General features: G+C 46.6%; 1 protein-coding gene across 1 annotated transcript in view; it reads right to left on the minus strand.

Annotated features, from left to right (window-relative positions):
- Positions 1 to 19,106: 19,106 nt before the first annotated feature.
- Positions 19,107 to 21,723, minus strand: part of IL20RB (interleukin 20 receptor subunit beta) — a 35,908-nt gene continuing 33,291 nt past the window's right edge. The window contains exon 7 of the mRNA XM_052648893.1: positions 19,107 to 19,214. Coding sequence (XP_052504853.1) covers positions 19,107 to 19,214 — 108 coding nt within the window. The remainder of the gene's footprint in view (positions 19,215 to 21,723) is intronic.

The following is a 21,723-nucleotide window of genomic DNA, read 5'->3' on the forward strand; positions in this document are numbered from 1 at the left end:
CCACAGACATTTGTTATTTTGCAGGAGAGGACTCAGAGGCTCCATATCAAATTAACAGCAGCCGGGAGTAGGCGCCAACCAAGACCTACATTGACACCTAGTGGCACCTCTCGGAACTGAGCTGGCTCAGGAGGGTTTCTTTAGAAAAGAAAGTGAAGTCGCTCAGTAGTGTCCGACTCTTTGCAACCCCATGGACTGTAACCTACCAGGCTCCTCTGTCCATGGGATTTTCCAGGCAAGAACACTGGAGTGGGTTGCCATTTCCTTCTCCAGGAGATCTTCCCGACCAAGGGCTTGAACCCAGGTCTTCCGCATTGTAGACAGAGGCTTACCTCTGAGCCACCACGGAAGAATAAGTGAAGTGAAACAAAAGCCACTGATCCAGGTATTTACAAATACCTGAGAGGAAGACAGAGTGGGAAACAAAAAATTCACTTTCCAGAACCTCTTTGATGATAGACAAACCCATACTTCATATTAAATATCTTTTTTTTTTAATTTTTATCTTAAATTGGCAGGAGAGGAAGAATTGAAACCATTACTTTTTCATCCCATAGGACAAAGTCTATTGAGAAAGAAATGGAGGAATAGAGTTGAAAGCGTAAGTGGAATTCAACTTCACACTGCACAGTCTTCTGATCTAAGAATCCAACCTACATATAGTCACAAAAGTGCACAGAGATAGTCACTGCAGCTGTGTTGGGAATTTTTTTTTTTTTTAATGGAAACGGGACTTCCAGTGGTTAGGATTCCATGCTCCCAAAGCAGGAGGAGCTTTGGGATCCCTGGTCAGGAAAATAGATCCCACATGCTGTAACTAAGACCCCAGTTAAGCCAAATAAATTTTTTTTAATAGAAACAATTTTAAAAGGCCAAATATTATATAGACAGACTATATATTTTTATATAAATATTGATATATTATATATATATATACTATATATTAAAAATATATAGATACATGACAAAAGCCATATATATATATATATTAGCTGGGTGCACTTGTCATGACTTTGTTGTTACATAATTCAATTTTACCTTTATTTGGAGTCTCCATACCTCCTGACTAACCATGGTCAGTCCTGGGTAAAGTCAGGTATTTTATATTTAGACTTAGTCAGTGCAGAAGTTTTCTTTCCTTACCTTGACCCTTAGGTTTAGGGGCCTACTTAGTATCCCATTTTAAGAGGAGAGGTGTCTGCTTCCCAAAGCTCCAAATGGAAGCTTTATCACTGACCCCTCAGCCCCTGAGTCCACACACTCTGCCCCTGGTGTTCCATAAAACCCTCATGGTTATATCTAACCCCAACAGGAGGGCACAGGAGACCCTGTTTTCCTGTCGCTTCCTCCTCATCCTCCTCATCCTCAGCTCTGTCTAGTCTGGGTTTGGGAAGAGGGGAAAAACTGGCAGGGCATCGCCTGCACAGTCTTCTCTATCTCATATCTGGGAATAGAACTTCTCAGATGAAAACTTAAGAATTGGCATATTTCATCTCTGATTCCACTGTGGCAGCTTCCCCAAGGGGATGAGGATTTACCTTCCCAAATCAGGAGTGGAGGAGAGCTCCTCTAGAGAAGAAGGCGAGAAGGGTGGGCGAACCAGAGCTGGTGACACTTCACATATTATCCCACCTCTCAGGGAGAAGGATATGGAAGGACGCACACCCGGAAGTCCCCCTGTGAGCATTTGGTGGCTCAGTGGTCAAGAATCTGCCTTCCAACGCAGGAGACTCAGGAATTTCGGGTTCAGTCCCTGGGTTGGGGAAGCTCCCACATGCAGCGAAGCAACTAAGCCCATGACCACAGCTGTTGAGCCGGTGCTCTAGAGCCGGGGATCCACAGCTACTGAGGCCACACGCTGCGCCTACTGAAGCCCACGTGCTGCGCCTGCTGGAGCCCACGTGCTGCGCCTGCTGAAGCCCACGTGCTGCGCCTGCTGAAGCCCACGTGCTGCGCCTGCTGGAGCCCACCTGCTGCGCCTGCTGAAGCCCACGTGCTGCGCCTGCTGAAGCCCACGTGCTGCGCCTGCTGAAGCCCACGTGCTGCGCCTGCTGAAGCCCACGTGCTGCGCCTGCTGGAGCCCACCTGCTGCACCTACTGGAGCCCACCTGCTGCGCCTACTGGAGCCCACGCGCCCTAGAGCCCGTGCTCTGCAACAAGGGAAGCCACTGCAATAAAAAGCCTGAACACCTTAACTAGAGAGTAGCCTCTGTTTGCCACAACTAGAGAAAGCCCACAGGCTGCGATAAAGACACAGTGAAGCCAAAAATAAATAAATTAAAATTATATCAGTTCAGTTCAGTTCAGTCGCTCAGTCGTGTCCGACTCTTTGCAACCCCATGAATCACAGCACGCCAGGCGCCTCTGTCCATCACCAACTCCCGCAGTTCACTCAGACTCACGTCCGTCGAGTCCGTGATGCCATCCAGCCATCTCATCCTCTGTCGTCCCCTTCTCCTCCTGCCCCCAATCCCTCCCAGCATCAGAGTCTTTTCCAATGAGTCAACTCTTCACATGAGGTGGCCAAACTACTAGAGTTTCAGCTTCAGCATCATTCCCTCCAAAGAAACCCCAGGGCTGATCTCCTTCAGAATGGACTGGTTGGATCTCCTTGCAGTCCAAGGGACTCTCAAGAGTCTTCTCCAACATTATATATATATAAAATAATCATAGGGTTCACACCCTGGGTGAAGGAGGAAGAGGAGGAAGGGGAGCAAGGAAGAAGCTTTTTGATTTATGTCCTTCCTTATCATTCAGACTTTTTACAATAAGCAGCTATTCCTTTCGAGATCGATTTAATTGGCCTAAAGGTTAAAAATCAAAAGACTAGACAAATCTTGTTAGTTCCCTTCCTATTCTGTTCATCCTGTGAAACCATTGCCTGCAACAGATCTGCAATAGGAGAGCAATCAGAATACGTCATAAGAAATGGGTATTGCCGCTCCCTCGCTTACCAACCCAGTCCCCATCACTAAATCAGCCACGCCCTATTAGCGAGTTGAGTGTTAACAGTGAGAAAAAGGAGCTTCCTTGGTAGTCCAGTGACTAAGGCTCCGAGCTACCATTGCAGGGAGTTTGGTTTGACTCCTGGTGGGAAAACTAAGATTCCACATGCCACAACTGGCACAGCCAAATAAATCTGTTTCAAACAGTAAAGAATCTGCCTGCAATGCAGGAGACCTGGGTTCAGTCCCTGGGTTGGGAAGATCCCCTGGAGAAGGGTATGGCTACCCACTCCAGTATTCTTGCCTGGAGAATTCCATGGACAGAGGAGCCTGGCAGCAAGTCCATGGGGTCACAAAGAGTCGTGCATGGTTGATCAACTAACACTTTTACTTTTTAGCCCCTTAAAAAATAATAAATAAACACTCAGAAAAAAGCCCTGGAATAAGCTCCTGTGGTGTTCCATATGTCTGAGCCCTAAACAAGTGCCTTGAGCTCATCACAAGCAGCAGCAGAAAAGTCGTTTATCTTTAATAGATTTTTTAAAAAACCTGTTTGACAGTTTGTGGAGAGAGAAGGAAGTAGTAGAAAGTTGTGGAGACTCCAGTCACATGCTCGCTATTCTCCCATCCTGGACCGAGGAGGCAGGATACACTCCTGACCCAGATGTTTCCTGTGATGGGAATATGGTCGGTGTGACGGTGGCCCCCTCTCTGTCTGTTCCCAGTGAGGCATGGAGGCCATGGTGCTCAGGAGGGATTTTTTGTTTTTTATTACTTTACTCTCACCACAATCAGTACAGTACCTAAGCTGGAATTTCTTCAGTTGTGGAAGTTTTTCATTCTTTCCCTCTCCTATGATCTCATCAGCTTTTTCATTCAGAATTCCTCTTGGATTAGAATTTCTCAGTCTTCCATGACTCTCAACTTCACATTTTCATTTCTCTATCTTTTGGTGCTTTTTATACGACATTTCTTCCTCTCCTTGGATCAACTCACCTATCAACTATTCTAGCCTCTTGATTAGCCTACATATTAAAGTCTTTTTATTACCAAGAGCAATATTTTTCATAACTGCCTGTTCACATTTAATCATCTCCTGATCTCCTTGCAGAGGTTCTCTTCTATCCTTACCTCTTCAGTACATGCTGCTGCTACATAACATGACATTAAACTCGAAAGTAATATCCAGGGACTTCCCTGATGGTGCAGTGGTTAACAATCTGCGATCCCTGGTTAGGGAACATTTGGCTGTGCTGGGTCTTCATTGCAGTGTGTGGGCTTCTAGTTGTGATGTGTGGGTCCAGTAGTTCCAGTGTGGGGGGTCTTCTCATGGTGCACAGGCTTAGTTTCCCTGTGGCATGCAGATCTTACGCAGACAGCCTGGCAAGCATGCGTGCTAAGTTGCTTCAGTTGTGTCTGACTCTGTGATCCCATGGACCATAGCCCGCCAGGCTCCTCTGTCCATGGGAATCTCCAGGCAAGAGTAACGGAGTGGGTTGCCCTGCCCTCCTCCAGGGGATCTTCCTAACCCAGGGATCGAACCTGAGTCCCCTGCATTGGCAGGCAGTTCTTTACCACCAGCACCACCTGGGTGGTCCTAAATCAACCTGGCTCACTGATGGGCAGCTTCCAGTCTTCCTGCATGCCACAGGGAAACTGAGCCTGGGCACCACGAGAGAAGCCCCCACGCTGGAGCTACTGAGCCCACACATCACAACTAGAAGCTCACATGCTGCAGTGAAGACCCAGCACAGCCAAAAGAAAGCAATATCCGAATATTGTACCCAACACCTATTGAGAGGATGTAAAAAGGGCTGAGTTGTTGGACATTTCAAGGGTGTGTGAAGAGGGTAGCTGTGGAGAGAGTGCTGGAGTGCTCTGAGTGTCACTGAGCCCCAGCAAAGGGTGGATGGAAGGGCAGTTTATCTTTTAAGCCCAACCTTGGGGTCCCATGCACAGAGCCCAGTGTGTATTCCCTGCTGTTGGAGACAAAAAGAGGCTGGGTGCCTGGCTCACTGGGAGGAGGCCAAAGGCCTGTGCATACAAGGAGGCGGCAGTGTCTAGGGAAACCAGAGGCTAAGGAGGAAAGCTGAGTTGTGGACTAGTCTGGGTTCTCCAGAGAAACCCTAAGGGCCCAACTTGTGCTTCACCCACAGGGGCCACCAAATGTTTTAAGCAGCATTCCTGTCTGCCAGGACAGTCTAAGCCCCCTTGGACCTCCGGGGTCCTGTGGCCCAAATGGCAGAGCAGCTTACATGGCAGCCTGGACCGATGCAGAGCCTTCTCTTGTTCTGAAAGTGAAGTCGCTCAGTCGTGTCAGACTCTTTGCGACCCCATGGACTGTAGCCTGCCAGGCTCCTACATTCATGGAATCTTCCAGGCAAGGATACTGGAATGGATTGCCATTTCCTTCTCCAGGGGATCTTCCCGACCCAGGGATAGAACCCGGGTCTCCTGTACTGCAGACAGACTCTTTACTGTCTAAGCCACCAGTGAAGTCCTCTCTTGTTCCGAGCCACACTCAAAACTAGACCTTTTCAGATCACTCAGTAAATGGGCAGGAGAAACACATCACAGGAGGAATATGTTATCCCCAAAATGCAGATAGACCCACTGGGTGTTGTGCCACAATTTTCGTTGTTAGAAGGGCCTGAGCAACAACTTATTCTTTACCTTAGATGCAACATTTTGACATGCCCACACCACTTGAGCCCTAGAATTTTCACTAAGGTAGAAGGTCCCTGCATTTTTGTTAGATTTATTTCCCATCCTTTAAAATTCAAATACCAATAATTTGCTACTTCTTTCTCAGGAGGTCTAATCAGCATAATGTCATCAATGTAATGGGCCAGTGTGATATCTTACAGAAGGGAAAGGTGATCAAGATCCCTGTGAACTAAATTATAACATACAGGCTGGAGAGCTGATACACCCTTGAGGCAGGACAGGGAGGGTGTATTGCTGACCTTGTTAACTGAAAGAAAACTATTTCTGGTGACCTTTATCAACAGGTAATGAGCAAAAAGCAATTTCCAGGTCAATAACTGCATACCAGGGGATGTGTTGAGTTGCTTAAGCAATGAAATCATGTCTGGTGCAGCGACTGCAATTAAAAACACCACCTGGGCCCTTCCCCAGTGGTCCAGTGGTTGAGTCCACCTGCCAATGCAGGGGACACAGGTTCAATCCTAGTCCAGGAGGATCCCACATGCATGGGGCAACTGAGCCCATGCACCACAGCTACTAAGCTGACATGCTCTAGAGCCTGTGCTTAGCAACCAGAGAAGCCAACGCGACGAGAAGTCTGTGCCCCGCAACTAGACTCTCGCCCCTACTCGCCACAACTAGAGTAACCCCGTGCACAGCAATGAAGACCCAGTGCAGCCAAAAATAAATAATTGTTTTAATCTTAAAAAGAACACCACCTGGCTAAGCTTATAATATTCCATGATGCACTGTCATTCTCCAGGATCCACCCTTCTTCAGCAGAGGCCAAATAGGTGAGGTGGAGTGGGTGGGGTATCTTTCAAGTCCTTGATAGTGGCACTAATTTCTGCAGTTCCCCCCGGGAATGCAGTACTGCCTTTGAGTTACGAGTTTCCTAGGCAGCGGCAGCTTTAGCAGCTTCCACTCGGCCTTTCTTACCACGATAGCTCTCACTCCAGAGGTCAGAGAGCCAGTGTGGGAATTCTGCCAGCCAGCAGGTGTATCTCTTCCACTTATGCTCTCCAGAACCAGGGAAATAGCCACAGAATGTGCTCAGGGACCCACTGGTCCACTCTGACACAGACCTGAATTAAGCCCATCGATCATCTGACCTCCCAAAGTCCCTGACTCTACCAAAGTCACTTTTGGTAGACCACAGTGACATGCTGGGTCTACCAAAATCACTGTTAGTTCAGAGTCAGTGAACTAGAATCCCTGGCTATCCCCAGAATGCCTGACTATTTCCTTTTCCCCAATGCAGTTACCCTGGAAAAATGCTGGAAGTCAGTCCCTTCAGGAAATATGAGAGGAAGAGGAAGAGTACCATGTTTGGTAATGTTCCAGCATCCTTCTAAGGGCACCAGCCACCACCCTCCTTCATTCTGGGCCTATAAACTGGCTCAGGTCTGGGGATTGACTGGGAGGCCACAGTCTTCTGGTATTTTCTCCTTCTTCCTCTTCTTCTTTTTTATTTTATTGGGGTATAGTTGATTTACAATGTTGTATGAGTTTCAGGTTTACAGCAAAGTGATTCAGGTATACATATATTCATTCTTTCTCGGATTCTTTTCCCTTATCAGTCAGTCAGTCAGTCAGTTCAGTCGCTCAGTCGTGTCTGACTCTTTGCAACCCCATGAATTGCAGCACGCCAGGCCGCCTTGTCCATCACCAACTCCCGGAGTTCATTCAAACTCACGTCCATCGAGTTGGTGATGCCATCCAGCCATCTCATCCTCTGTCATCCCGTTCTCCTTCTGCCCCCAATCCCTCCCAGCATCAGAGTCTTTTCCAATGAGTCAACTCTTCGCATGAGGTGGCCAAAGTACCAAATACTGAGTAGAGTCCCCTATGCCACACAGTAGGTCCTTTTTGGTTATCTATTTTATATATGTGTATGTGTTGATCCCAAGCTCCTAATTTATCCCTCTCACCGACGTTTCCCCTTTGGTAACCATGAGTTTGTTTTTGAAATCTGTGAGTCTGTTTCTATTTTGTAAATAAGTTCATGTATATCATTTTTAATTAGATTACACACGAGTGATATGATATTTGTCTTTCTCTGACTTACTTCACTTATGTGATCATTTCTAGTTCCATCCATATTGCTGCAGACGGCATTATCGCATGCTTTTTCATGGCTACTGTTCCACTTACATATATGTGCCACGTCTTCTTCACCCATTCATCTGTTGAAGGACATTTAGGTTGCTTCTCTGTTTTTAATGGTTTAGGTTAGACTGTTTTCCCCTTGATTTAGAATTTTTCTGTTTCTACAGGTTGAGTAGGAGGCTTCCTATCTATTTCACTTCTAGGAGCATTGTGACCCACTAGCCAATGCCCTAGGTCTATGTGAGTCAGACTATCCTGATCGCTGCCCTTATTCTGCTGTTCGTTACACTAACCACATCCACCTTGCATTGCTGGTTGATTGCCACCATTTGGCTCCTGCCACCCCTGGATGCGATTACTCCCATTGCATTTAGGTCTCAATTAATGCAGCTCCCACTGTGAGATGTGACCTGCAGAGAAGGGTGATCACATTGCTCTTCGAGGATGCCAGGGCTCCCCTCTCACACTTATTTCTCACAGTGGTGGTGAAAGATCTTTGCAGAGGAAAATAGTGTATGTTTTCAGTTAAATGTGAAATCCAAAAACTAAAAAATATATATATATATATAACAAAACAGAAACAGACTCACAGATATAGAGAACAAACTAGCCCTTCCAGTGGGGAGAGGGGTAGGAGGAGGGGCAAGATAGGCGAAGGAGGTTAAGCAATACAAACTAGTAGGTATAAAATAAATAACACACAATTTAAAATGGATAACCAACAAGGACCTACTGTGTAGCAAATGGAACTCTGCTCAGTGTTATGTGGCAGCCTGGAGAGGAGAGGAGTTTGGGGGAGAATGGATACGTGTATACCTATGATTGAGTCCCTCTGCTGTTCACCTGAAATGATCATAACATTGTTAACTGGCTATCCCCCCAATACAAAGTTATCAGTTTAAATAATAAATAAATGATTTACGTAAAAACAAACATAAATGAATAACACACAAGGATACAATGTGCAGTACAGGGAATATAGCCAATATTTTATAACTTTAAATGGAGTATAATCTATAAAAATACTGAATTGCAAAATATTGTATTGTACACCTGAAACTAATATAGTCAACTATAATTCAATGTTAACAATAAAGTAGAATAAAATAAAATAAAAATTAAGGTATTTCCTCTGGACCCTCCCAGTGGGAGATAGAGATGTATTGTGTTGGCTCACATGATTTGGCTGACAAGTCCCAAAATCTGCAGTTGGCCCAGTAGAGACCCAGGGGCACAAATGGTATAGTTCCCGTCGAGCCTGGAGGCCTGAGAACCACAAAAGGCAATGGTGTAATTTCCAGTCCAAGTTTGAGTCTGAAGACAGAAATCTGACGTCCCAGCTTGAAAACAGTTGGACAGAGAAGAGAGAATTCCTTTTTTTTAAAGTAGTTTTATTTATGTATGTATTTGAAGTATGGCTGCTTTACACTGCTGGATCTGTTTCTGCGTTTGGTAAAGTGTGTCAGGCATGTGCACGCATGCTCAGTCGGCTACGACTCTGTGAATCCATGGACTGTAGCCTGCCAGACTGCTCTGTCAATGGAATTTTCCAAGTGATAATACTGGAGTGAGTTGCCGTTTCCTACTCCAGGGAATCTTCCCAATCCAGGGATTAAACCCACATCTCCTGCATTGCAGGAAGAGTCTTTACCACGGAGCCACCTACACACACATATCCCTTCTTCTTGGATTTCCTTCCCAGTTAGGTCACCACAGAGCACCGAGCTGAGTTTTTTGGGCTATATAGTCAGTTCTCATTAGTTGTCTATACATAGTATCAATAGTGTATATATGTGTATCTCAATCTCCAATTCATCCCACCAGCTCCCCTTCCCCCTTGGTATCTATACATTTGTTCTCTGTATCTGTGTCTCTATTTCTGCTATGCAAATAAGATCATCTATAACATTTTTCTAAATTCAACATATATGCATTAACATACAATATTTGGTTTACTCTTTCTGACTTACTTCGCTCAGTATCAGTATCTAGCTCCTTCCAGGTCTCTGCAAATGACACAATTTTGTTTCTTTCTTACTCTGCCTTTTTATTCTACTCAAGCTGTCATTGGATTGGAGGAGGCCCACCCACCATGGGAAGAGCAATGTGCTTTACCCAGTCTACCAACTCAAACATTAATCTCATCCAGAAACACCCTCACAGACACATCCAGAATCATGTTCATCCAACTATCTGGGCACTCCATGGCCCAGCCAAGACACATAAAGTTAACCATCACAAGCTGGAAAAACAAAATTCCTTGTCTGCCTGGGGCTCAAAGTCTGAGCGTTTCAGCAGGAAAACCTTACAAAGAACTCACAAAACTACTCACAGGAGAATCAGCTTTAAATCTCAGCCAGTCTCAGGGATCCCAAATCCAGATTTTCATTGTTACAATGAAGTAAAACCCTTCCTGATCCCCTTTACCATCCCCTCTTCTTGAATTCCAATCTCAGATGTGCACAATGGCAGCAGGTGAAGGAGAAGGAGGTTTAAGAGATAGAAACTGACGGCACCCTTCCCTGAAGTAAGGAAGCCACCTGCCAAAGACAAAAGAAACTTTATATCTCCAGAGAGCGTTCAAAGTTTTTATTACTATCTGGGAAGAGGCAATTTTAATTATGAATGCAAACTCCTAGTTAAAATGACTGTAGAGCTTTCGGTTGTCCAGAATTAAGCTAAATAGTCTCAATTGGCAGGGGAATAAAATGCCACCACTAAACTTAAGGAAGGGTGGGAGAGATTCCATGAGTTTTAGATTTTCAAATTATCTATTTCCATCCCTTCTGTTATGAATTCTTATTTGTTAAGTCTGTAAAGCGTGCCTCCCAGTGTTCTTTGTCACTTTTGTTCCTCAGCTTGTTCTGCCAGGTTTTTTGCCATGAACAAGCCCTTGCTTGGTAAGCACTTTTGCAGCTGACTTAGACCATTCTTCCTGGTTTGCACACTCAGGACTGGGTCTTAAGTTATGGACTTTCAGACGTTTGCTCTCCGCCAACATGATCCCAGGTGCTGCATCCCTTGCTCGACCAGCCCAGTTCCTCAGTTTAACAAAGATGCCTCTTTTTCTTCCTGCAGCGTGAACAAGCAGCACATTTCTGGAGCTTTTTCAGCCCCCATCCACTGGATAGGCAAGACAACCAGCCCCTTCCTCAGTTTCATGCAGCGAGCACAGGTCCACTCTCCTGCCAAGCATGGGGTGCACTCATCTCTGTTCTCACATGAGTCTTGAGGCCCACCCTATGGACAGTATACCCAGTACCTTCTACCCTTGGGCTACATTTCACCAGCCCACACAGTAGGCTTATTCTTCATTATTAGTCACAAAGATTGATTGATTCACTGATTTATTGAGTGTGTGTATGTGTGCATGTGTGTGATCACTCTTCTGTGGAGGTTACAGAGAGGATTTGATGTGTACTCACTCCACCATTTTGATCAAGGTCTTCCAGGCACATCTCAGATGCTACTGAGATAGACAAGCAAGAAGCATGCCCCAGGGATTCCCCTGGTGGTCCAGTGGTTAGGAGTCTGACTTCCACTGCACGGGACTCAGGTTTGATCCCTGGTCAGGGAACTGGGATCCCACTTGCAACAGGGCAACTGGGCCAGTGTGCAGCAACTGCTGAGCCAGTGCTCTAGAGCCTGCCTGCCACAACTAGAGAACCTGCATGCTGCAACTAAGACCCGACACATTCACATAAATAAACAATTTTTTTTTAAAGTAGACACATGTCCCAGACCCAGTCACTGATGCCAAGCAGGGTCTTGTAGGACTCCTGGGCATGAAGGCCTTTTTGTTCCCTAGTCCTTGTAGCCAAGACTCCAGACTCCATGACCTTCTCTGAGTTCCAAAGGGCAGAACAGTTGCTAATCAAAGGAGAAGCAGCAATGAAACCACCTGAGGCAGAAACTCATCAATATTAGGAGAGGACTACCCAGGACCCTGCTGCTGCTGCGGCTGCTAAGTCACTTCAGTCATATCCGACTCTGTGCGACCCCATAGACGGCAGCCCACCAGGCTCCCCCATCCCTGGGATTCTCCAGGCAAGAACACTGGAGTGGGTTGCCGTTTCCTTCTCCAATGCATGAAAGTGAAAAGTGAAAGTGAAGTCGCTCTGTCGTGTCCAACTTTTTGTGACCCCATGGACTGCAGCCTCCCAGGCTCCTCTGTCCATGGGATTTTCCAGGCAAGAGTACTGGAGTGGAATACCATTGCCTTCTCCTAGGACCCTGCACATACCTTAATCTTGTCAGCAACCCACCCTTTGGAAACTGCAGAAGAAAGAAGAATATACGTGCTAAGTCACTTCAGTCATGCCCAACTCTTGGCAACCCCACGGACTATAGCCTGCTAGGCTCCTCTGTACGTGGGATTATCCAGGCAAGAATACTGGAGTGGGTTGCCATGCCCTCTCCAGAGGATCTTCCCAACCCAGGGACTGAACCCACCTCCCTTAGGTCTCCTGTGTTGGCAGGCAGATTCTTTACCACTAGTGCCGCCTGGTACTGTCTTGATCCTCATCACAATCTCCTGCCTGACTATATAACCTTTCCCTACTCACCAGGATGGGGGGCACAGTTCTTGAAGCACTAGCTTCCTGTTTTTCCCCTTTACCTGGCCAAGTGATAAAGCCACTCTTTCTTTCTCTTCCATAACTGTCTCCGTATTCTGTTTGGCATTAGTGTGCAGAGAGCCAAGGTTTTGGCAACAATCTCAGTCTTCACAGAGTGGTCGGGCCCATTTCCAAAGTGGGAACACTTTCCCTCAGTGATAGGAGGAGTTTTCTTATTAGTGACTAAAGCAGAAATCTTATGCTCTCCTGTCCTGTCCCACCGAGAAGAGTGGTCACTTCCTCACGGGAGCTGACACAGGGCAGGCCGGAGCAGGGTCCTGGAGAGCCACAGTTCCAGAGGCCTCCAAAAGCCCTCCTCCTCATGTAAGAAACCTGGGTGGTGGCGGGGAGGGAGCGTTCAGATAAAATCTCAGGTGCAAACGCTGATAACAGGAGGTCAGACTGCTCCTCCTTCAGACTCAATGAGCTCTCGGCCTCCAGCGTGCTGCTCACTGGGCTTCTGCTCCCTCCAGGGGCAGCACCTTCAGCCCAGCTTGGCCTTGGCTGATCCCCCCAAGTCTTGAAGCTCTAACAACCAAGCAGGGTAAGAGCGGAAAGGAGAGGGGTGTGAGTGCTGCCCACTGGGGTAGGTGGGAAGTGCAGACCCACGCCCTGCCCCACCTCCAACACCACACCCATCTCTAGGGCCTGGGCTTTTGGCTTTTAGGCAACACATTTAGAACCACACCTTAGACCCAAACTTCTTATCAGTTCTTCAACCTGAAGGTCGTCTTTGCCAATCCCAAGTTAAAATTCTCCTTCAGAGTTTAAAACTTTGTTAGAAAAGGAAGTAAACAGAAAAAGGAAGGAAAGAGGGAGGGGAAGGAAAGGCGAGAAAGAGAGGAAGTAGGTATAAAGGAAGGAAAGGCAGGAGGGAAAAAGAGAGGAAAAGAGGAGGGATAAAGGAGGCAAATCCTTTTCTCAGACAAAGAGATTATGTCATAAATTAAAACTGAGCTGCTTACAGGTACCCATATTAAAATTTTAGCATCTACTTGCTGCCATCTGCTAAATTAAAACTCCTCACTTAAAATACATAATTCTTCCACCCCACTGGCCCTCCATAACCTAGGCTTAAGTGTGTTAGTTGCTCAGTCAGGACTGACTCTTTGCAACCTCATTGACTGTAGCCCACAGACTTCTCTGTCCATGGAATTCTCCAGGTAAGAATACGGAATAGGTAGCCATTCCCTTCTCCAGGGATCTTCCCAACCCAGAGAGTGTACCCAGGTCTCCCACATTGCAGGCAGATTCTTTACCACCTGAGCTACCAGAGAAGCCCAACATACGCTTAACCTGAGGGCTATTTCATTTTGACCTGTTTCTAAGTGCAAGATTCCAAAGTCTTCAGTGAAACAGGACATCACCTGGGAAAGCCCTTCAGTGTGGGTAATGTAAGTGGGATGGCATCTAGGGGCCCCCACTCTGGGGTGTGATCTCCTAAGGCTAGAAACCGGTAATAACATCAGTAGACAGTTCGGCAGAAGACTTACTGTCATGTCCAGGAAATTTGGAGATATGTGGCCACCTTGTAGATGGGTGATTTGAAAGCACAGGAGCAAATGTAGAAGTTACTTCGGTTTACACAGGCACTAATATTTTTCAACAGTCGGGTTTTTTAAGGTTGTTTGTTAAAATTTCCCCAGTGGGCTCCAGTGGAGGGACTGGGGACACGAACCTCCTCCCATAGGAGAGTTTTCCTTTGGCTTTGGGGGCTTTTTGCAGGTACCTGACAAGATGTCTCAGTTTTTCCTCCAGGGTCCTTCATGGGGTTTTATTGCTGCTCCTGCACTGGTGGCCCCTCACTGAAGGAGGCGGAAGGAGCTGTGTCTTCCCTCCTGCTCCCATCTGTGTGGGCTCCCACCTCCAGGGAAGATAGATTTTCTGGGCTTTTTTTGTTTGATCCTTGAGGACCTGACAGCCAGCAAGAGAAAACTGTAATTTGGGTTCACCTCTTGTGTGCCAGTTCCAAATGTCCCAGTCTGGGTGCCAAAATGGTTTAACATGACTCCCCTGTCATGGACACAAACCCCACCACCACCCAAAAAAGTCAGTTAAACCCTGAGATAGGTTATAGAACACAGGAGAAAATAACAAAAACTGTTTTTTAAAGAGGTAGAGAAGGTCAGCACAGGGGAAAGACTGGTAGCCAGAGGCCTGAGGCAGTGGCCAAGGTCCAGCCAGGAGGGAGGGCCACAGGAGCACCGAGCAGAGCGCTTCTGAGCACGAGTGAGGATATGGTGTCTGCTAAATTCTAAATCCACTGATGATGGTGGAGGCTTGCCAGGGACCAAGCCCATGGAAGTTCTACAGTTCTCATTCTAGGAAATTTGCCTGAGATTTCCTTTTCTCTCTCCAGAAAGCCCAGGGCACTTCCAAGGAAATGGGAACAAAAGAAGGAATTTCCAGCACTAAACACAAGGTGGCGCCAGACACCCGTGGACGTGATGCGCTCCCCACTCCAGGTGGGCTCAGAAGCTGGTCCCTAAAGGGACCCAGTCAGGCCAGATTCCAAGGAAACTGAGAACTCTGAGCACCCACAGGAAGTTAGCCAAAGGAAAAAACAGGGCGCACAGAAAAATAAGAAAAATTATCTAAGAGATGCGGAAGGGTAGCACAGAAGCTAGACAGTCTGTAAAAGGAACTTAAAAAAGAGTTTTGCCAGGGAATCCCTGGAAAGACAGGAGATGGGCAAGTGCAGAGTCAGGAAGGGGAGGCTGTTGCAGGCATTCAGCAGGTCATGGCCAGGGCCAGGGAAGGGTGGGGGAGAAGAACGCCTTCTGACTGGTGTAGCTACATTTACCAGTTTACATTTACAGGTATGCTTCTTAGATACAGTGAGTCAACAAGCCCAATAGGATTCAATAACAAGACTCAGTAGAAATACATTTTATTCATCTTCTTTGAGAATTCATTGTATTAACATTTGCTCTTTTCATGTACAGTTATGGACCCATGACTTTGCAAATGTGGTCTGCCCATTGATATCAGCCAGTATTCTCCTTTTGATGTTCACATTGTCCCAACTTTGGCTGAGGCAAATTTACCTCTTTTAGACTGATCCCTTGCATAATTTTGAATGACCCAATTATTTAAAGCTTTTTGCTTCTGGCCCAACAAGGTATAAGTGTCCTGGCATTATTGTCTTGCTCATTTCTACCCCAGACCAGGTATAGAATCAGACATTGCTCCAAGAAACCCTGTCTCCTTTTGAGAGAAAAATAGCATTAAAAAAAAAGCAAAACATAGGGTACATTGCAACTATGCCACTTCGGTGGCAAAAAGCCCAAAAGGAAATCTACTTCTAATGTAATGTTTTACAAAGGCATGAGTTCATATGGATAGACTCAATTCAGTTCCAGTAGTACACTGCTGCTGCTACTGCTACTGCTAAGTCGCTTCAGTCGTGTCCGACTCTGTGTGACCCCATAGACGGCAGCCCACCAGGCTCCCCCGTCCCTGGGATTCTCCAGGCAAGAACACTGGAGTGGGTTGCCATTTCCTTCTCCAATGCATGAAAGTGAAAAGTGAAAGTGAAGTCGCTCAGTTGTGTCCGACCCTCAGCGACCCCATGGACTGCAGCCCACCAGGCTCCTCCGTCCATGGGATTTTCCAGGCAGGAGTACTGGAGTGGGGTGCCATTGCCTTCTCCACCAGTAGTACACGGCTCCTACTCAAATAATTGAGTGTACCATTGACCTTCCCTTTCACTAATCCTGAAATCTAGTTTCCTATCCAAATAAACATAATTATTTACTTGCTGTGACAACTTAAGAGAATAGTTAAAAAAAAACCACTGTCAGTACAAACAAAATACTGAGTGAAGTTTCTGTTTGAGGCTGCACACTCCTAAGGACTTGTTGCCAAACCGTTTGCTCTGGAGTCACACTTAATCTGAGCTTCCCCAGTGGCTCAGCAGTAAAGATTCCACCCACAATGTGGGAACTGTGGGTTCTAATTCCTGGGTCAGAAAGATCCCCTGGAGGAGGACATGGCAACACACTCCAGTATTCTTGCCTGGAGAATCCCATGGACAGAGCAGCCTGGAGGGCTACAGTCCATAGGGTTGTGTTGAATGCTACAGTCCATAGGGCCCTGCACTTCAGGACACGGCTGACGTGAGTTAGCACACACACACGCTTAGTCCCCCACACTGTGGAAGGACTTAACTAGTATTGTGGTTCTCCTGTTTCTATTTATTTTCATTTAGAGGAAGCTGCAATCTGCCCTCAGTCCACCCCTCCATTTTCTGCTCCATCTTGTCATCTTCCCATAGGACTTACACACTCCCAATGTTCTAGATAACTCACCTAATAATGATAAATACTGTTATTATTTTATTATTATTCCTCCCCCCGGCCCACCATCCAAAGGCAAGCCTCATAGAACCAGGATTTTGTTCCTTGGACCCTGGTAGCATCTGAAGGCAGGACTAAGAAAAAAGTGCTTGACTCTGGGGTCAGGGGTGTCTGCTCATTGGGCATCATCAAGGACTGTGAGAGATGGTCAGTATTCCTGTTGTAGTTACTAATCACACCCCTTTCACTCATTGAAGAATCTGGGTGATAGGGGTAAATCAATCGGAGGAGAGGCCAGGGAGTCAAAATACCAGTATTCCAGGGCAGATGGAATGGCCAGCCATGGGGGAGGGCTCCCCTCTACTCTCAAGGACCAGCTAAATGTTTGGTGCATGGTCAGGCTTCCATAAATGATTCTGGGGACATGGGAGGACAATGGGATAATTGAGGGAAATGTCTGGATACCTGTATAAACCTTCAAGGTGGATGGGCAAGGGAACTAGCTGTGAGAGGGATGCAAGCAGAGGGAAGTCGGGGGTCATTCCTGAGTTCTGGATCTGGACAGGTGACAGGGCAACTGTGGCTCGAGGGTGGAGGGCAGGGGAGAAGAAGGAGGGGTCATGGCTGGTGGAGTAGTGGAGTCTTTATTCCTGCAAACTGAAAATATGGTTCCAGTTTAGAAAGAAAGAAAGTGAAAGTGAAGTCGCTCAGTCGTGTCCAACTCTTTGTGACCCCATGGACTGTAGCCTAGCTGGCTCCTCCATCCATCCATGGGATTTTCCAGGCAAGAGTACTGGAGTGGGTTGCCATTTGCCACTCCAAACTGGAGTGGGATTCCAGTTTGGCCAAAGGTAAAATGAACATATACTCTTCATAAAAGAATCAAACAATGCAGAACCATACAAAATGGTACAAAAGAGAAGCTCTCCAGTGATCTCGTCTTAGAGAGAGCCCCTCCTCTGGCCCCTAGAAACCCCTGCCCAGGTGGAGAGAGGGCTGGGGGCCTCTGCCTTATAGGGGAAACACCTGGCTGAAGCAGTTAGATTGTCTCCACCTCAAGGCTGGCTGGAAGGGGCCCAGGAAGTGGGGGTGGAAACAAACCAGCTCAGAGGCTCCAGAGCTGGGAAGGGTGGGGTCTATGATGGGAGACCCAGGCTTTGCCCAACAATTGCTTCAGCCTTCAAGAGACTCCCCCTCCATCCCTTCTCTGACCCTGACTCTTCCTCACCTGGTGGGCGAGAGGGTCAGGAAGAGGCTTCAGTCATGGGTCCAGGACGAACATGCTGGGAGAAGTAAGGACACCCTGAGGGGCTATCTTAAAAGAGTTCCCCAAGGGATTTTCTGTAGTGTGAGGTCCCAGGAATAGCCAAGAGCACCTTGCCTCAGTCAGAGCCCCCATGCAGCCAGACACTGTCCTCCAGTCTACCCCTGCTCCATCCCTGACCTGGGCTTACCCCCAGCATCCTAACCAAAGGTGGCCTTCATGCAGCCTGGACCCAAGGTTGATGATGTAACTCGAACCCTAAAGACCACTGTTTTGGAAGAAACCAAAATGAGTCCCCAAGGTGACCTCTTTTTATTTTTCATGCTGTACTATAACAACTCCACAGGAAAAAGGAGCACAGAAAACATTACACTTACGATCGACAGCCTTCTGCAGTCTCATCTCATCATACACACTCATTCCAGCTGCTGTCCTCGGCATACACACCCTATTCTCCCTGCACAGCATTTCACAGGTCAGCAGCATCCACACGCAGCCCATTTTTCAGTGGGGCTGTAGTCTCCCTCTAGGCCACAGATCTTATTGCTGGCTGAGCCATTCAGTCACCTCTGCACAGGCGGGCTACAGTCCATAGAGTCACAGAGTCAGACACGACTGAAGTGACTTAGCCCACATGCGTGCACAGGCATTTGGCTTGAAGTGAAATCAACCTCGTTGTACCCACTCTTCCTTTCATCTTCAAAGTGTCCTCCAGGAAAGTGGCCATTGCTTGTGTAGTCTCTGATCATTCCTGTTACACATGGACCTGCTGCTCTTCAGAAAAGCAGAACTAATCACAATGTACAATGTTGCCAATTTCCCGACAGCTCTGCAAGTGGCAGAGAGATAATATAGATATATATACACATACGGTTTAATGGTCAAGTAGTTAACCATTGTACAGATGAGAAAACTGAGGGGCAGAGAGACTAAGTCATTTCCCCCCAAGGTCATCCTGCTAGTAGACGGCAGAGATCCAGTGTTGGAGGTCACATCCCCTGACCCCCTCTTAGCACTCCATCAGCCATACCACCCTGCCTCTGACAGCTGCTTCTTGACGTGGACATGGCGGCCTCTTCTCTTGTCTTTTGTCCTTGAAGGAAAAGAAGTGCAGCCTTTCCCCTCGTGGTTTCTGCATCCTGCAGCCCAGATTTCTCGGCTTCATCTGCTAGATCCAGGCCTTGAGGAGCTCCTCAGAAGAGAGCCCTGAAGTCACACAGGCTTCTACCTCTTCTTTTCTGCAGCTGATTAACTTCTGGGGTGAATTTGTTATTTTCTGAAAGACAATTTTCATTCATATTCATTAGGTTAATAGTCATAGTCAGAGTTGAAGAGAATATCACCAAAAATCCCAACTATTTGACTCATTAACTTTCTAGCAGCAAAAAAAGCCCAAAGAGACTTCCCTAGTGGTCCAGCAGTTAAGAATCTGCCTTCCAATGCAGGGGACACAGGTTCAGTCCCTGATCAGGGAAGTAAGATTTCATATGCCTCAGAGCCACTAAGCCCATGCCTCATGACTACTGAACCCACACACTCTGGAATGAGCCACAGTTAGTGAGTCTCTGAGCCACAACAAAGATCCCACGTACTGCAACCAAGACCCAATGCAGTCAAATAAATAAACTTTTTAAAAAAATAGACAATTCTAACCCCTAGAGCATGGGCTTGCCATTTTACTGAGATCATCTCCCAGGTCACTGACTAGTGGATCTCTTGGCGCCCTGCCTCCTCAGGGACCCTGCCCCACAAAAGTCCAGCATGTAGTGCTGGTCCCCAAAATCTAGGCTTCTTCCACCAGAGAGCTCTGAGAATAGTGACCTGGTCCAAGGCGCTCTACAGACAGCACCAGCACGGTGTCCACTCCAGGGATGGTGCTGCATAAACAGAAGTCCCTCCCTACTCGTATTTCACTTTCTTGCCATCTTCTCCCAGTGAGCCCAATACATCATCATGCTGCTGCTGCTGCTAAGTTGCTTCAGTCATGTCTGACTCTGTGCGACCCCATAGATGGCAGCCCACCAACTCCCCCATCCCTGGGACTCTCCGGGCAAGAACACTGGAGTGGGTTGCCATTTCCCTCTCCAATGCATGAAAGTGAAAAGTGAAAGTGAAGTCGCTCAGTCGTGTCCCACTCTTTGTGACCCCATGGACTGCAGCCTACAAAGCTCCTTTGTCCATGGGATTTTCCAGGCAAGAGTACTGGAGTGGGGTGCCATTTCCTAGATTATCATAACTGATGGTAAAAATTCAGGTATCTTCCTTTCAGGGTAACTGTCTCCACTGTTGCTAACTCAGTCACTTCCAACAGAGTCACTCGACTCTTAAACAGCTTCTCCTGAAGCTCTGCTCATCATTACTCTGAAGAGTGGCACATGGGCACAGACAGGTGGGCACCAATGATTTCCTCCACACCAGTGCCCAGGAGACAACAGCTTCATCAAGTCAGTTTCTCTGGATCTTGTTTGTAAAGAAGTGGCTTCAGGGCTCGGCAAAGAATGGGCAAGGACAGTGTACAAGCAGGGCTCACCAAACAGGATGTCAGTGTGGAGCCTGCCATCAATTCACACTGATGGTCCACTCATTCTCAGGACGCTGGCTACCTATATCTGCAGTGCTTATACCTGATGGTTTCTTAAACTCCACAGCAGTGCTGTCCAGCGAAATGTACTGGGAGCTACATGTGCAATTAAAAACCCTCTAGTAGCACATTTTATAAATTAAAAAGAAATAGGTAAAATTAATTTTAATAACGTACTTTATTTTTTAATGTTATTTCAATATATAATCAATATAAAATATTAATAAACTATTTTACACTCTCCTTGTACTGCCTTCCAAATCTATTGTGTATTTTATAGTTACAGAATATCTCAGTTTGGACCAGTCACATTTCAAGTGCTTAATAATCACATACGCTAGCAGCTACTGTTTTGGACAGTGTAGTTCTAGAATGTTAAAGCGAAACAGCATAATCTCAGAATTTCAGAAGGTACAAAACTGTCATCCCATAGGTTAGAACAAACTTTCAAGCAAGGTTTAGCTTATATATATATATATATACTTGAATTAGTTCTTAATGCTCAAAAATCAGGAGATTCACTATAAAGTCTGGATTTCTGGTTTCTCATTTCAAACGTGGAGCCCAGGGAGCACCAGCTCACATCTCCTCTTGGTAGCCTGCTTGAGCTGAGAAGCAGATGCTTTCTTTAGTTGGGACATGTGCGCCTTGGTTCCCATATCCATCTCTCCCTATTAAGTCACATTTACTGCACTGTACACTTTTTTGTTTTTTCTGGACCATTGTTTTCTTCTGTACCTCTCTGGGCCCCCGAGGCATCTGAGTTCACAATCTTCACTTTCTTTTTTTGTTTTTAACTTTTTATTTTGTATTGGGGTATAGTCGATTATTATTCATGCCTGGGGAATCCCATGGACACAGGAGCCTTTGGGCTATAGAGTCACAAAGAGTTGGACATGACTGAAGTGACTTAGCACAGCACATAGCCAATTAACAATGTTGTGATAGCTTCTGGTGGACAGCAAAGGAACTCAGCCATACATATACACTTATCCATTCTCCCCCAAACTCCCCTCTTATTCAGGCTGCCACGTAACATTCAGTGGAGTTCCATGTGCTACACAGTAGGTCCTTGTCAATTATCCATTTTAAATAGAGCAGTGTGTACCCGTCCATCTCAAACTCCATAAGTATCACGTCCCCCTGGCAACCACAAGTTCATTCTTTAAGTCTCTGAGTCTGTTTCTGTTCACAGACTCCACTT

Source organism: Budorcas taxicolor, chromosome 1, assembly GCF_023091745.1.
Source record: "Budorcas taxicolor isolate Tak-1 chromosome 1, Takin1.1, whole genome shotgun sequence".
NCBI lineage: Eukaryota > Metazoa > Chordata > Mammalia > Artiodactyla > Bovidae > Budorcas > Budorcas taxicolor.